Genomic DNA, 17,867 nt, shown 5'->3' with positions numbered 1-17,867 from the left:
TTAAGAAAAATATGTTTTTTAGTTTGCTAATAATCAATAGTGATAAACATTTCAGTTGGCTTATACTAAGCCTGGTGTGATGTCATAAACAGTCAATAATAAATAAGTCTTAAATTTAGTTTTCTGTAAACCCCAAAGTGAATAATGTTTAAAAAAAAATCATCTGATGGCTTTAAAATCCACCTTCATCATAACAAGACAAAAGTCCTTCAGAGCTTCTTATGTTACAGTGTGGGAGTAAATGCATCAACAAAGTAATTCTTATATTTGAAAGATCTAATAATTGCAAATTTATAATACTGTGCTGCCAGTTTGATTGTTATAACTTGATACTTATTGTTTTGGACTAATTCGTTTAACCGCTGCTATAATAAGCTCCTGCCTCCCGATTTCTGATCAGGTTTTAGTGTTTCTCCCATGCAACTGCGATTGAGTAAAAGTGAGGAGTGTCAGGTTGCAGCGGGAGACTGGGCAGCACTGAGCTCATTCATTCAACCGCTGAATGAATGAGCCACTGATCTGTGTTTGGGGGTATTAAAGTTATCATTATAGATCGGCATCATATTTCAGTTCTGAGGATCAAATTCTGCCTCACTTCCTTATTAGCCGGTTCTCTGTTTGCTCACAGATCCTGGAGGAATTACTTGACATGGTTCTGTTACTTAATGGGTCCTCGGAGCAATGCACTTTCACATGCATGCAAACCGGACGGTGTATCAGCGTCTCATTTAAGCTGATTATTATTGGCAGAGGAAAATGGAATGATGGAATGTGAGCTCTTCTAGGTCTCTCCGTCCTTCTGCCAGGGGTTTTAATGGATGAGCGGAGGGTCTTGCTATCTTTTGCTGCTATCCTCACAATGACCCTCAGTGACTCACTCAGCATGGTCTCTGGAACCCAGTCATCCGAGCCATAAATCTGGGTGTGTGTGGCTGTGTGACTGCAGTCCCACTGGCATTTTACTGTCCTTTATCATTTTTTTCAGAGGATTCCGCCTTCAGAGTTTTTTTTTTTCACGTTTGTCCTCAGTTAATTTGTTGTATCTTTGCCACAACACATATATGTGGTGTTTCCTGACTTGACTGTCCTCTTTTGCCCCTCAGACAGCAGGTTTCCAGGAGGTGCTGACAGATCTGGAGATCTTAGCGCTCATCGTGGGTTGTGTGTGCCACGACTTAGACCACAGGGGCACCAACAACGCTTTTCAAGCCAAGTGAGTGCACCATTACGTAAATTAGTAAATTGTATCCATGATAAAATAGAAGTTTTTGAAGGTTTAGCAAACTGGAACATAAACTTTTGATATGCCAGGTCAAATTTAGGCAAATGTCTGTCTCACTTATTGTGATAAACTGAAGCTGACAGTGAGATTAAATCAGAAAAATGTCATCTTAAATAACAACATTTTTCCCTAAAATTCCAGTAATGCCACAACAGCTAAGAGTTTGAGTCATTATATCCTATTGATAATAATTTCTTCTAACCATTTTGCCAAATTTTAACCCCTTTTTTCAGTTAGTTTGTCTTGAGTCAGCTCCAAAATCTTTCCCTTTACATAAAGTACTTTAATACATGTTAGAAAGTGAGATGGTAATCATAATCTGTGTTTGACATTTAAAGTTCAGCTGCAGCTTTTGAGCCTCCAGCAGCTTTTAGTAGTGATCCATCCGTAAGTTGGAAACAGAGAACTGAGTGAACTGGTGAGGGAATTACTCCACACTCCTACAGCTGCTTTTGCTTCTCAGCGTGTTATGAATCTTTATTATTCTTCCGTTTCTGATGCCAGTAAGATTTTTTTTCTGTTTTGGTGTGTGTGTGTGTTGCAGGACGGGTTCAGCTCTTGCTCTTCTTTATGGGACCTCTGCTACACTGGAGCACCACCACTTCAACCATGCTGTTATGATCCTGCAGAGCGAGGTTTGCTTCCTTCTCATATCTGCTGCAATGCAGTTACCGTTCCCCTTCTGCTAACGCTTAACCACCGCATGCTGCTGTTGTGCAGATCATGGTCATGTGATCACAAACACAATTTGCAAACGAGGCTTTAATTTCCGTCCCATCTGTATGGTTGAAACTGCATCTTACAGCCAAAAGGACGAAACAATAGAAAAGCTCTGCAGCAGAAATGCTGGACTTAAGGCGTTGCTAAACTGTTGCGTTTGGTCGCATCTTGCTGCAGACAACAATGCACGAGTTCTGATTTGTAAACAGAAAATGTGAACATTCATGTACAATAACAGGAATTTGCAAACTCAACTGGAATGCAGTTGGTTTTATGATGAAATGTCTACTCTGAGAACAAAAGCATCTATGTTAAAAGGAGACAGATCCAAAGAAACACTAAAGTTTGGAACTGACATGTTCATGTTGCCACAATTAGACTTTTTTTTTTTATCCATAATTAGACTCTTAGTTTAGGGCCAAAAAGTTAGTAGAAGGAAAAGACATGCTTTGTTCTAAAGTTAATTGCAGCAGCCAATCCACAATCTTACAACTTTATATTTCTTTATGGTTGTTAATAGAATAGAATAGCATAAAATAGAAGAGAATATCTTTATTTCTATAACACTTTTCCCTGAAAGAATCACAAAGTGCTTTAAAAAAAGGAGTATAAAATCAAATCACAGAGGTAATAAAATTCAATAAAAATAATAAAAAACTAAAAAAAAAAATAGTAAAATACTGTAAAACATAATAAAACGAGGACCTAAATCAACTTAAATCCTCCTGATTGAAAACGTCTTGACCTGAGATTTAAAACACTCAACAGACTGTCGCAAGTGTGATGTTTTTTTTTAAAGGATTTCCAAAATTTTGCCTCCGATCATCTTTTGATCTACTGTAAAATCATTCCCAGTGGTCTTTTAATCATGATTCTGCCTCTTTAGCAAAGATTTTTAAAAAACGTATTGTTTTCTAGGACATAGTTTCTGCAGAAAGGTAGGAGTTTATTAGAAACTCGCCTCTGAGTTGCGCTTTAAAGGAGTAAGCCTTCACTCATTCCCCATCATCCCTTTGTTTATTTACACTCTCTCGCATGAGCTTACAGACCCTCAGGACTCCAATCTAACATGAGCATTCCAACAAAAATGGTGAACAATATTGGAGCCAGATACCGGCTCAAATGGGAAAAAAAAAAAAAAATGTTAACATATCGATTCGTCTGCAAGTGGATGCATCAGAATGGAGTGGAGCAGGAAGCTTTGGAGAAGCGTATTCAAACTATTTTTTTTTCCTGATTCACAACAATTTGATAAATAAATACTTAAAAATGTAGTTTTCATCTTGATTTTCTTTAAAAATGTCTTCCATCATCAGAAAAATGCTAAAAGTAAATGTCAAAAACACAATTTTCTTTGGAGTGGGTCTTTAAATGCTAACAAAGTTCCTTAATTTCCTTATTTGGGAGTCATAACCCTGTGATTTTTTTTTGTTGGTTAAACATAAATAACAAAAATAAAACAATTTCAAATAAAAATTTGCAAAAACATCCATAATCCATTTCAACCTTTATTTTGTTTGTTAGAAAACTGACAAAACTACAATGGAAAATATGAAATTAGACTTTTCAGTCTAACCAATTATGCACATCATGTTTATTTAAGCAAAAAATGTCATGAAATTAGTGCTATTCAATCTGAAATTTGTTATCAATTTGCTTTTACTTTTTAAAATAACAAATTTATAAATGTAGTTATGAGCCATCACAGTCCAGTGAAGCTAAAAGGAGAGGCACTTTGGTTGCCAAGAGAAAGAAAACCAATAAATATAAACATATGAAGCATTAGTGACTAGAAAAACCACACAAACAAACATAAAATGTTTTTTCTACTAAGATTTCATTAGCCAACCTGTAATTTTTTACTTCATTATTTTGATAGAATTGAAAAAGTATTTGATTTTCATTAACACAATTGTGTCAAAAGTGAAAACACTAATAAATATTAGAAGCATCAGAAACTTCAACTGGATAAAAGTTGAATTTTACTTGAGTAAACTGAGAGGCAAAACATTTTCGAAAAGGAAATAAAAAATAAATAAGGGCATAAATCTGACCTGTGAGGCAGTGGTTCCAAACACTAATTCTTTGTTCTCTCTGCTCGAGTACACAGATCTGAAACTAAGGAAAAATACAGAGCAACTAAGAGGCAGTTACAGTCTGGCTCTGTTTGTATGATTACCATTGCAGCAGGCTAAAATCACAACATAAATTTGTCTTTAAGTGGAGCTGAAAAAACAAAAAAAAAACATTGTCCTGCACTCAAACAACAATTTGCGAGCCAAACAACTTTCGCTTATTATGTAGGAGGCAGAAATGCTTTCTTAAAGTCTATTTAGGGAGAAAGTTTGCTGTGAGTGAAATAATATCCTACTGTTCAAATCCTCAGAAAAAAAACTGGTCGTGCTTGGTAGCAGCCATGTGTTTCTTTGGGGTGTGCTCATATTAGCAAGTAAACAAATGGCTCATGCTGCCCCTCAAATCAATGTAATTACAGAGATGATAGATTTGGTGGTAATTGGTTGAGAGAGACATTTTACCAGGTGACTGGGTTTTGTGAAGTTGTAATTGGAGGCGTTCGGAGGGAGCAGCCGAGACAGAGGCTTCATTATCACGGTGCTGACAGCACAATACGCTGACAAATGTTTGCTCGGAACATCATACTGCTGTCTGTTGATTCTTGGCCTAAACGGCTGCGGTCCTTCGTTAATTAGCATACAAATGAACAGCCCGGCTAATGGGAGCTGAAGATCCCGTCAGCCGGCGTGCACGAGCCATTAATGGAAGCGTAAACTTTTAAACATCACTCACTTCCTTTTGTGTCTCTCATTTTCTTCCCCCCCCCTTCCTCCATCTGCTCCAGTTATGACAGAGCGAAGGACGCTCTTTGTGTTTCTGACGTCGTGTCGTTTAATATTTTATGGGCACCCATGAGGTGACGACAGACACTTCAAGCGTGTTGGCACAGTTTACTGGATTCTCTGTTTGCAACTGAGGTTATCTGGTTTATGGGGCTTGCTATTCCAAAACCAATCTGGGGAGGACAGCCCCCCCTTTTCCCTCCAGCGCTGAATGAATGTCCAATATATGCTGATGCAAGAGGCTGCTTTAATGATGAAGTGAGATATGTTGCTTACTTAGTAAGAGCTGCAGGGAAGCTGCTCCCCTGCACAGATCCAATTAGTTTCATTGTAAAGATTCCTGAGAGAGACTTTTTGATGTGAGTGAGCGGGAAAAGAAGAAAATATGTGTATTTTAGCTCACCTCAAACCTCAAAGAAAATCTTTGAATTTTATGACATAACAGAAATCGTTGTTCTTATGTTCACACCAGACGTGCTGAACTCCAGTTCTTAAGCGTGCTTTTAGCATGTGATGTTCACTACCCGATAATAGCGCATTCACCCACATTTGGAAGAAGCTTGGTGCGAATGTTAAAGTGGTGCAAATCTTGTGAATCTTGCTCCAGACGTTTTTATTTCACAGTTCTATTTGGATGTTCCAGCTGGGCACAAATCACCATTGTTAAAAGGCTTATATCATGCTATTCTTAAGCCTTTTAGAGTAAACTATATCCAGATATGTGAGAATATATCACCTCTGGCACACTAAAAACACATTATTCATGAAATATGAGTTATTTTCATGAGTTTTTTTCTCTGAGGCACTTCTTTTCTCTCCTGTGACATCCGAACTTTTGCAAATATAGATGTAAATATCATGCATATAAAATGAAATAGTTTTGCAGATCACTGCTAGCTCTACAGAGAATGTGGGTGTTTGTGTTAGCCTGGTGGTGATACTGGCAGCGCAGACTCTTCTTGGAAGGGGCTGTTCTCACTTGTCTATGTCACCTTGTGAGGACTCACTCGTTTTCGTGGATTGAGAGGAACTCAGAATGCTCAAAAATGTTTTTTTTTAATTAATTAGCATTATTGCTCAAAATGGTTTTATGTTATAGGCCCTTTAATGTCTCCTTTATGATCACTTTTCAAACGATTAGCACTTCTGTGAATTGAAAAGGATGCTAAAAATACATCACTACCAAACCTGAGTCCCTGATTGGTTGAAGTTAAATTGGTTTATCTTTTAGTGTGTGGTCAATGGTCGCACCTTTTGTACCTGAACAGACCTAAAAAAGCACGCATATACTTGTGTTTACATTGTGAATGTAGCTTAAGTCTTAAACACAATAATAGATGAACAACAAACTCTAGGCATTAATTTGTATAATGATCAATCTCTATAATGCTGATTTCTCACAAAAGAAAACTTCAAATTTTTTTTCATTTTCAAAATGTTTAATTATCATTTAAATTGTATTTGACTTTGAGTACTGCCTCTTGAAGTAAAATTTCCCAAACCAGATTTTCCAGTAAAGAAAACAATCATATCAGCTTCCGGAAAACAATTGTTTTCAGGAACTGCAACCAAAACAGGTTGTGTATTCTGAGATTAACTAAGGTGACACTTTTTTTTCACCTGATCCGCGTGGATTTAACACTAAAAAGATGCTGACATATAAACACTCACTTTGTTTTTATGTCTTTTCAAACCTGTAACATATTTGGACAAGTTGTTAAAAATCGTGCCACAAATTCCTGATACAATGCGGACAGTACAAATGATCTGATGCAGATTAACTGTCTGGATTTGCAGCCAACAGGAACAACCTGCTGTAGTTCGTCTGTAGTTGTGTTGATCACGTAGTTAGAATACTTACGTCATGCAGGGCGGGGACGGAAAGAGATTGTGGTCACACCTGTTTAGATGAGCACCTTAGGAGGGAATTTAACTCCATCACAGGATGTGAACTGTAAATGCAAACAAGGAGGTGAAACAGGAACAACTGCAATTCTGGCTAATCTTTTCGACCAAAAAAGTCCTCTTCATGTGTTCATTTTTATAGTTATGCGTCTCATAGACTGCTTAACTAAATTCAATCTTTCACTCTGTTGCAGTGTAACAACTGTGAATTTAATGAATCCAAATACAGAAATGTATTTCCAGGTGATATTTTTTTTATTATTTTATTTTTATTAAAATGTTATTACTTCCACCATGAAACGTTTAGAATAATCCAGACAACAAACATCTAAAGGGTAAAAATATCTAGATAAGAAATCAAACTCCAAACTAAACATGTCGATTTATTGTGAAAGTGTTGGGGTCTTTTTGTTATTTAACTTTAAATCAATTTTCTGTGGAAATGCTCCATGTACATCTTTTTTAGTACATCCATATGTTTTTATTATGTTACACAATAATTCTAAAATTAACCTAAAAATGTCCCAAAATCTCAATTCCGAGCAGTAAATTTAGTCCTTTTTTTACTTCAGAAAAAAAAAATTGAGATCAAACTATTTAAACTTGTAGAGACAAAATAGAAAAGTATAAATCCAAAAACAAAGCAAAGACTAAGTCAAAACTATGAGTAAAAAAGTCTTTAATAATCAGGCAAAGTTCCACAAAACTATTTAGAGTTTGTTCCAAGAGGAATCACAATTATGTTTCATAACTCTTGTGTTCGTTTTAAGCTAAAAATTAGACTCCATTTGTTAATTTTTTTATAAAATCAGATGGGCCAATTCATTAATATCCTATATCATTGTAAATAGCTTGGCAAACTCACCAGAGTGCAGAGACTACTAAAGACTAACTATATATTTTCCTTTTCTAACTCAAACTCAACAGAAAAGTCCCCAGTTTCTAGTTTCAGTCTACAACAGTACAAAGCCTAAATAAAAGTATTCTGTTGAGTCAATTATTTTGCTCAGACTTGTTGCATCCTGCGATGGTGAGTCAGCTGTGAGTTTGCAAACTCAAATCAGATCTGACTTTGTGTCTGTTGGAGCAACAACAGATTTCCTTTGACTGAAGCAGCAGGAGGCAGTTGGCTCGGCCAATGTTTCTCCTGAGCTGTGGGACAGAGGATCAAGCGTCTGTCGTGCAGTCCAGATAGAAAAACAAAAGAGAAAGCAGAATTTTCTGAGGCATCGTTTAGATTTCTTTCACCATTTATGCTAATTAGTTCATAAAATTGCTTCCTAAATCCCAGAAATACAGTTGAAACTTTGGCGTGAGATGGACTCAATCTCAAATAAATAGAATTTTTGAAAAATTACTTTTTTTTTCTATTTCTTTACAGATTTTTAGGTCCAGAAGCTCACTATGTTTTACTAAAAACAATAAAACTGATGCTACAATCAGTTAAATATGAACAATAATTAATACAAAGTTCACATTATTTATCATGTTTTTTTGTGTTTGTCTCCACAGGGTCACAACATCTTCTCCAACCTCTCATCCACGGAGTACAGCGACCTCATGCAGCTGCTGAAGTTGTCCATCCTGGCCACAGACCTCACGCTCTACTTCGAGTATGTCTTCCTCAAAACCATTCACAATATACTGGCACATTCTCTCTGAGAGCGACTGAGCTCGACGGGTTTCTTTTAGGTAACACCACCCCCTTGTGGATATTGTGCAATGTACAGCTGAATGCAAAAATGTCTTGCTTCCATTCAGGAATAGAAACATGTTCTTTGAGTTGGTCAGCAAAGGAGAGTACAACTGGAATGTGAAAGCTCATAGGGACATGTGCCGGTAAGAATTAAGGCCTGAAACTGATTTGAACTGAAGAATAATTTATAAAAAAGGTGTGAGATGATCATGTCTTCACCTCAGGTCAATGATGATGACAGCGTGTGATCTTGGTGCCGTCACGAAGCCCTGGGATATATCACGCAAGGTGACAAATATGAAGATGTGTTACTAAACCAGTCATCTGGAGCTATAAGTAGACTATTTTAGGCAATTTTTAAACATTTGTTTTCAATAATTAACTTGTTTCTCCTCAGGTTGCAGAGTTGGTGACGAGCGAGTTCTTCGAGCAGGGTGACAGAGAGAGGCTGGAGCTGAAGCTCACGCCCTCCGTGAGTTAATCGCACTGCTTTTGTGCTTTTTTTTCCCCCCTCACCTCTGTGCCCTCATGTGCACGGATGACACCCAAGTTAAGATATATTTCCTCCGTTCAGCCAGAACATGCTCACTTTTTGAAAACACCAGAGTTTTTGTCTCACAGTGTAAGAAAAGTGTGTGGTCAGCTTGGCCGCTCCACTGCCTCACTGCTGCACTGAAGACAAAAATACAACACCGGAGTCAAAAGATTTCTATATTCATTCATCTGCTCTTTGACAGAATGCTGACACGTCTCTTTTTTTTTTTACTCATCTTGGTAAAAATAGCTCTAAAAGTCATTTTTCTTGGTAAAAACAGTCAAAAATATTTCCACCAGAGGATTGCTGTCTATGTAATGGGGAGGTTTCAGCGGCTGAAAAATAAATAAATAAAAGTACACCAGCTTCCACATGCAATTAATGACTGTCAAGTAATCAAGCCAGGCCACATTGCCTCCCCTCTGAAATAACTAATTCAGTAGCCTCAGGTCTGCCGCTTGTGTCAAACCTTTAGCGCACTGCATGTGGGTGTTGGAAATGAAATATTAACGTCTGAGTTGTAGCGTGGAAACTATCTCTGAAGCGCAGCTTCTCAGGTGCAGAAGAATGAGGGCGAATGGATGATGAAAGGAAGTGTCGATTTGAGCGTTTTCTTTAAAGTCCCACTCCAATGAAAATGGTGTTTTTAAAATGTTCTTCTAGCCTTTTTCTGAGGATTGAGGACATACATAAAGAAAATTAAGATTAAAATTGTATTTCTTTATTTAAATCATTGTGAATCAGTAGCAGATGGAAACATGTTTGAAAAAACTAACAGCACTAATAAACCTCCAATAAAATACAAATCCACTTGCAGACTAAAGGTGGATTCACATCGAACGCAATTCGAGCAACAAATTTGCATGCCCCGCCCCTTTTTCGCCACTGGATGAATTCGCTACTCGTCGTCTTTTAAAAAATTTGTTCCTGACTTTGATCCCGCGGCCGCATGTGGAAGGAGCTACCAGCTAATGCATTTAGGATGATTGCTATGAGAAAAGGTCTCTGTGGATATCTCACTTAGAATGTATGGAAGAGACAAATTATGTTGAGAAATAAATAACGTTTATCTATTGTGAAGAGTTCTACAAAAACATCAATAATCATGTTTCCATGGTTGAGTTTATATGATTATTATTAAAATATTTTCCCAGTACAGGGGGCTGTGTCTGTATGACAGCCGCTTCCGCTGTTTTTCTGTGTCTCTGTGGTTGAAGACTCACTGTCTAGTATTAACTTGAGGGGGTAAAAATAAAATTAGGAGACCTTTTTATTTTTTTTAATTTCTCGATGAGGCCCGAGCCGGCAGCCTCCGCACCCTGCTGCGGCTCTCTGTCTTTCTGCATATCAAGCGAGTGAGCTCCGCCTCGGGAACGAAGGCGGCGATCTGTCCAGCGTGTCTCCCGCCTTCGCCTCAAAGTAGCCGGATGAACTCTGGAACCCAGCAGCTCCAGTGGGTTAAGGAAAAAGGACAAAAACAGTCTCTTTGGATTAATATTCTACCCGCTGATCGAGTCACTGAAAACGTCACTTGCCCAAAGCCGAGTTCCTGATTGGTAGATGCGATGCAGCGACCTGTGAAGCATCAGATATTTCAATTTGCCTGCGCTGCCCAATCGCGCCGCAGGACTTCAGATCGCCTCAGGTCGCATCTGTTCCATTTACTTAATAACATTAAAACTTTCCGCCTCCGCCGCGCTTATCGCGTTCGGTGTGAATGCACCTTGATAGATCCATGACCGTTTTGTTTTTTGTTTTCCTTGTTCAAGCTGGCATCTGTGTCAAAACTGTACATCTGGATATCTCTAATAGTCCATTTTTGTTGCATCTTTAATGTTATGTTGGTGTGTGAGGGGCTGTAAGCTAGCAGGAGAAAGTGTGCACAAGGGATTATGGGAAATGAAGGCAGGCTTATTTTGCGTCAACACAACTAAGAGACCAATTTCTGATGAACTCCTGCTGCTCTGCTAGATTTTACCTGAAAAATTGCATAATTTTTATTTAAATGCTTTTACAGTCGATCAACAGATGATTGGAGTGGGACTTTATATCAAAAAGCTTACAGCAACATGACTTTTAAAGCCTGAAAAATGTAGACAAAAACCACTGTTTTTTGTGTTTTAGGCCATCTTTGACCGAAACAGGAAGGACGAGCTGCCAGGGCTCCAGCTGGAGTGGATCGATGGAATCTGCGCGCCTTTGTACGAGGTAACATTCTGAAGATTCACGGCTCGGCAGCCTTTATTGTGTCACGCTCGTCAAACGTCCGCCTCTGACATCCGTAGGTGCTGTCCTTCCTCGGTTATTGTCCTCCTGCTGACGGCAGCACGGGGGGGACTGTCACAGACAACTATTCAACTTTCTTTTCAGGCCACAGATTTCTCTCTGTAAAATGAAAATCTTTTTTATTTGAAAGCTCTGGAACAGCTTCAAGGTTGCATCCTGCTCTTTGGAGAGTCGAGATTCGAGAGCGAGGAATGTGTGAATAGAGCTGTGATGTAAGAACTCTGGACTTCTCTGATCACTGCAGAGAAATTTCTACCTCTAAAAATCATTTTTTTTTTCTCCAATATTAAGATCGAAGTCAAAAATATTAGTGATGTGTCCTTGCTAGTATGGGATTCTGCATTCATGATTTTCTGAATGACAGAGGCAGAGACCCCCCCCCCCTCCCTCTTCCACTGCAAATGTGTGGGAGGAAGAAGAACATACTGAGCAGAGATCTGTTAAGACACAAGGCATGTTGGCGGTAATTCATGATGCTCAGACGGCGAGGAGATAAGGAGTAAATAAAATCATTCATTCTGCCGGTGCTGGGTGATTTTTGATGCTTTTATGCTGTTAACTACACAACAACACATCGCTCTCATTCATCAGGAGTAGAAAGCCTGCGAATTATCCCTTGATCAGTGTCAGAAAAGTCAGAGCAATCTAGGCGAGCTTCGTTTGTTGCGGGGAAAGCATCAAAAGCTCAGAGTGTGTGTCGTCTGTCTGCGTGGGGGTTAGTCTGCACGCCGCCTCATGTTTGGAGAACGGAGAAATGAAGCTTGCAGTCATTCTGCTGCCAATTAAACTGACAATGGGGAACCAGAGTACAGAGGCGGAGGGGATTTTGTCCGTGGGTGGAAGAGATCTTGCTCTTGATCTCACTGATCTCCTTACCCCAGTGGTGGCTCGCTACTTTGTGGAATATTAATCCTCCCATTATGTAACTTTTTCATCTTTGTGCCACACTATGACAGTCTCCTCTGAATCTGTCGACTGAGGCAGCAATGTCCTACTGAGGGTGTGGACTGCAGAGAAAGAACGTCTTCTCTTATAAAAGGAAATTGTGTTTTAACCTTCACATTTTGGTATGGTTTTCAACTGTTTAAAAGTTCAATATCTATATGTTCAGCTGTGCTTTTTTAATGTTTCCAAGATTATGTCACAGCTGTTCTGAATCTAATGCACCATAGAATTATAATTTAAAAAAAAAAAGCTAAAAATGTTGATTTTTAAAAATGTAATTGACAGTTTTCCAGATGGGAATTCCCTTTTTTCCCCACTTTTAAAGACAACAAACTCTTGTGACTTTTCTGAAGTCTTTTAAAAGTTTCTACAAATAGTGATAAATTTGTCCTCAGCTACACGGTTCACCTTTCACTGTTTTGTGGATTTTTGTTCACTTTGTCATATTTTTTATTTCCTTTAAGTGTGTTCTGTGTTCTAATTGTCTGTTGTCCATTTCAATCAACCCTCTACATTACTGAATGTGTTCAGCTTGCTTGGTTTCATTCTATTATATCGGATTTAGTTTTCTCTAAAAGTTTGAACTTAGAAAGTTAAAAAAAAGAGAGAAAACTGTGAGGGATTTTACTACCTTAAAACATCTCTTTGGGGTCATTTTGAGCTACTTGAGTAGACATTTCAAAATAAAATATTTTGTATTAACACAACCTGAGAAAAAAAAAAAACAACATCCAGATATTTCTTCAGTCTGAGCTCAACTTAACCCTTTAATCATGGTTTGAACATCTTATTGTCCTCAAATTTATTAATATTTAATTTGTTTAAATTTATATATATATATATATATATATATATATATATAAATAGCATGTGTACATTGTCATTCATTTGCAATAATCGGAAATATTTTCAAAAGAGTGTTTAAAAAAACTGCCTTCTGCATCCAAACATAAATACATTTGTCAGAATAAATGTCTTCTCATGCAAAACTTACTCTATAAAGTTCGAACTCATGAAACATTTATTAAAGTCGACATTTTCAAAGCATTTTTTGGCCACTAAATGTTGCTGGGATGAGGTGTTTTGAGTGTTTCACAAGATCAAATCATTTGTAACAATATTCTTAAATGATTTGATCTCACAATTGTTTCATTTCTGTCATCACTAATGAACAGACCTTAAATCAGAGGTTTCTGAGAACCCAGGATAAAGAAATAAGGATACTAGATTGGGTCACTGAGCATACTATAGAGCTACTGCATAAACATTTAATGAGCAAACTTAAACATGACAAAAACAGAAACTGAAAACTCAACAAAAGGCTGAAAACCAAACACATGACCTGACAACCAGAGAGTTATATATGCTGAGGACAATTAAGATAAATGAAAACAGCTGTGGATGATTATGACTCTGATAGGAAGACGACTCCAAACAGAACAAGATCAAATCAATAAAGCTAAAAAATTGAATTCATGGGTTGAAATAGACTCAGGTTTGGTCAACCAAATTATGTAATTGAAAAAAAATGGAAAAAAAACCCATACTGACGGAAAATGTGAATTTTGCATCAATTATGACACTAAAGAATGTGTATTATTAAATTGCAGGAAGCACAGTAAACAAAAATAAAATGATTAAATAAATTGTTAAGATGGCGAATGACATACTAAGAAGAGAGTATAGTTAAGTTATATATTGTTTCATTTTTGAAGAAATAAAACAAGGTTAGGAAAGTTTAAGTGAGAAAAGATAATTGGAAAAAAATACAAAAAAGAAGATGGAACTACAACATAAATCAATCACTTTTTTATAAAACACTTTTCGTCAACTGCCATCGAACACAAGGTGCTGAACAAAAAAGACATATAAACATCAGTTCAAACTATAAGAAGTTATAAGATACATTAGTTAAAAGCAATAATAGTAAAACTGACATAAAAATAGGAAATTAAAAGAAATGTGGCCAAAAATTGAGGAGGCATTGCTTTGATTAAAAATCTATGATTAAATTAAATTTTTACAGTAGAGCATTGGGGCCAATTTACAGACATTTTTTTTTTTAATTACAACATTAAATCTTGTAAATTTATTTTTTTAAAAGCTGTATCTGTTAAATTATAAGAATAAAGTTGTATATTTATGACTCAAAAAGTCAGACTAAATTTATGAAATGAAAAGATGTACATTTACAAGAAAAAAACTTGTAATATTATTTTTTTGTGGCCCTAATACTCCATTGTAGTTATTCTCCCTTTTATATTATTATTTCTGTTTTTTCACTTGATTTTTTTTGGCCGCTGTAATTGGTGCTACCTAAAACGAACAAACAAAACACATACTGTAAAATTATTTTTAGAAGCTTAGACAAAATTGTTTCTTGGGTTCTGGAGGGTTAAAGCTACATACTTTTTTTTGCTACAATTACAGACAAATCTTTAGGAGTATTTTTCTTTGTTCTGTTGTAAATTATTACTTGAATTTGTCTAGTTTGTTAATTATAGGATATAATATTTTTACACTCAAAAATTTTGCAAAAATGTTTTATAATTTGGCAAACTTACAAGTAAAGTTGCACAATTTAGTTTAATTAATTGGAAACATATAACACACAAAAAAGTGTACAGAATAAATGGGAATAAAATAGGTAAGAAAAAAAATCAATGACGTAAATAAAAAAAAACAGAATGATACCAATAAATGTACAGTAAAACTATGATTCAATTTAATCTAAAATATTTTTAATATTTATGTATCTTAAACTGCTCATTTTTGAATCATTTGAATCAAATTCACACTCCCTTTAGCAACTGTCTATTATTCAGTCACATAGTTCTAACAAAACTCACATAGCTAAATGTGTGTAAAATGAGAAACAAAAAGTTTATGCAACTTTTTCACAAACCCAAATGTTATATTTCCATATGAAAAAGGATAACTAATTACACAACTTTCTCCAAAGACATAAAGAAACATAATCCTCTTGTCTCTTTGGCCATTTATCAAATTGAGGGTGACAGGTTTGAGAACACTGCCAGTTATTTCGGTGTAGAAAAACGACAAAGGCAACTATAGTTGCAGTTCCTCATGTGCATCTAATCTGTGAGAAGCAGCCATTTACAGACGGGGGCTCTGCAGTCACGTTCTGTTAATGTTATTGTAATGAGCCGCTCCTTTTATATAGTTTCCTTTGCTTTGCAGAAATGGTGTCATGCTATTAAAGAACAATGTGTTGTGTTGCTACTCCCAGTGTGAGTCGTTTGTACACAACAATTACTGAATTTCACAGCTAAGCAACACTATTCAATGTAAAAAAAAAAAAAAAAAAAAAGTAAGCTGTTTTTGACTTGAGTACTGTTTCAAAAAAATGTTTGTTTGAATATTTGGCGAAGGCGTAGGAGGAAAGTTCAGGCATGATCAGCTTGGTGATGATGGCATTTTAACGCCTATATTTACACTGCACTTTTGAGAATGGACCAAACTGTCTGATAATCCTAGCCGCTCCCACTGGGCATAGGATGCACATATACGTAGAGCCCTAAATGGTTGTAGAAACTTGTGTAGCTATGCGCCAAAGTGACGGTTTTAGTCAAGGAAGCCCAAAACATGCATTTAAAGGGTAACCAAACAGGGAAGTTGGAGGCTGACTCCACCCACAGCCGAAATTTGAAAATTCAGACAGAGGAGTAGAGCTGGGGATCATGACTGTTATCATTACTGGAGCTGCAGATCATGATGTCAAACTTCTGAAACTTACATGGTTTGACCAATCACAAAATTCGACAGTAATAACCTTTAGGGGGCAGCACACAGGCGGTTTTTGACTACATTTTTCAAGAATTAAACAATTGTATTTTAATTTATCAAAAATTTAGCGATGACCAACAGACAGCACATTTAAAGCCCCATATATAGAGGTCCACAGCTAAAAAAAAGTAGATTTAGGGTTTGATTACTCTTTAAGTGATAGATCTATTTGTCTGCAAGTCATGGACCTTGTGGTTTGCCGTAGTAACTTGTACGCCACACTAACAAACTTTTTACAACCACCTCTTGCATCTGGTCCTGATTCACAACAGTTTAAATAAAGAAATACTAAGAAATGCAATTTTAAGCCTAATTTTTCTTTAATATGCTGTTCATTTTTTTTAAAATGTGAAAAGAACAAGTTAAAAAAAGGATTTTCATTGGAGTGGATCTTTAAAAAAATCCTCCTCATTCATGATTCTTTCAACAGAATTAATTCATTATTTGGTTTGAGGTTTCTAGCTTAAAAACCTAAATAAAAAGCTTGAACTACAATGTTAAGCTGAAGTTATCAATCTTCAAGTAGCAGATAAACCTATAAAAATAAGTTTTAAAATGATTTTGCTTCTCATGTTTTCCCTCATTTTTATGATTCCCTTTCTCTCCTCAGACCCTGGTCAAGTTGAACCCTAAACTTCAGCCCATGTTTGACAGGATCCGAGCTAACAGGGGCAAATGGGAGGAACTGAACAAGAAGAGACAATCTAGAGCGAGCGTGTCCGACGCCCCCAGCCCCTGCAGTGGTGACAGCACAGAAACCAGTGGCTGCACCGCGGCCAAAACTGGCAGCACACCCTGCTGCGGCGGCAGCACTGATGGCACACAGAAGACAGCCAGTTAGCTTCTGCTGACGCGCTAATGTCCCAGCCTTTTTTTCCTCTCCCCAATGCAATCTGCAGCAGAGGCAGTGCAGTGCATGCAGAGGTTCCCGGCTCTGCTCCTCTTCGCTTTTTGCTACTTGAGATGAGCTTTATTTGGCGCTGTCTTAAGGTTATTCTGATCCTTTCAGTTTCCCTTTGACTGAAGGATGACAGATTTGTTTGGCAAGATTTTTAGAGCTTTGGCGAGATACTTTTCAGAAAAGACGAAGCACAACTTTTATGTCCGCCGAGGTTGGATTTCAACCTGGTGACTTGTTGCTTGTATTTTGACAGATATTTTTTTGTAAATCTGTAAATAGGCTACTGAGTATATTTACAAGTGCTGTTGGGAAAAAAAAAAAAATACGTGTATGCATTTGATTGGAATGTTGTGTGGTGGTGGAGCTGCAGAGATGGAGGTGCTGGAACAGCAGCGCCTGTGATGGTGCTTGCATTGCAAATTGAATTCTCCGCTCCCTCCCTTCCTGTGCCTTGTTTTAGGATCCTTCAAAAAAAAAAAAAATGCATGGCCTCTTCTCTGAGGTTGTTGGACAGTATGGTATCGACGTTGATTCATACTGTGTTTATGCCATAATTTTTAAAACCAGTGACTGTAGTTAAGTCTTGACCCCTTGATAGCCAAAATATTACTTATAAATATATATATATTGCCCTGTTTTTTTTAATATTATTACAGGGCCTCAGTTCTCACACACAATGTGCCTTGAGAAAGTTCTTCTCATATTTATTTATACACAGCTACACTGATTTAAAAACCTAAAACTCAACTGTTCAGTTTCACAAGCAGCAGAAAGAAGTTTTTTATATTGTTTTGCTTATTAATTTGAGTTATTTTGAGGCTACAGTCAGTCATTTGAGATCAAAATTTAAATCAAAATTCATAAAGTGGATGTGAAATTTTCTTATCGTGTCTAAAAGCTTTTAAAAAAAATAGATATTTTTCATGGATTTA

At 36.8% G+C, this 17,867-nt stretch overlaps 1 protein-coding gene across 1 annotated transcript in view; it reads left to right on the top strand.

Annotated features, from left to right (window-relative positions):
• pde11a (phosphodiesterase 11a) overlaps positions 1-17,867 on the top strand; it is a 45,338-nt gene extending 27,471 nt beyond the window's left edge. Inside the window, exons 13-20 of the mRNA XM_024286930.2 lie at positions 1,104-1,213; positions 1,827-1,917; positions 8,278-8,378; positions 8,527-8,604; positions 8,686-8,749; positions 8,859-8,933; positions 11,121-11,204; positions 16,645-17,867. Coding sequence (XP_024142698.1) covers positions 1,104-1,213; positions 1,827-1,917; positions 8,278-8,378; positions 8,527-8,604; positions 8,686-8,749; positions 8,859-8,933; positions 11,121-11,204; positions 16,645-16,875 — 834 coding nt within the window. The 3' untranslated portion in view covers positions 16,876-17,867. The remainder of the gene's footprint in view (positions 1-1,103; positions 1,214-1,826; positions 1,918-8,277; positions 8,379-8,526; positions 8,605-8,685; positions 8,750-8,858; positions 8,934-11,120; positions 11,205-16,644) is intronic.

The sequence above is a fragment of the Oryzias melastigma genome, linkage group LG21 (genome assembly GCF_002922805.2).
Source record: "Oryzias melastigma strain HK-1 linkage group LG21, ASM292280v2, whole genome shotgun sequence".
Lineage (NCBI taxonomy): Eukaryota > Metazoa > Chordata > Actinopteri > Beloniformes > Adrianichthyidae > Oryzias > Oryzias melastigma.
This window is presented reverse-complemented; position numbering and strand designations above follow the sequence as displayed.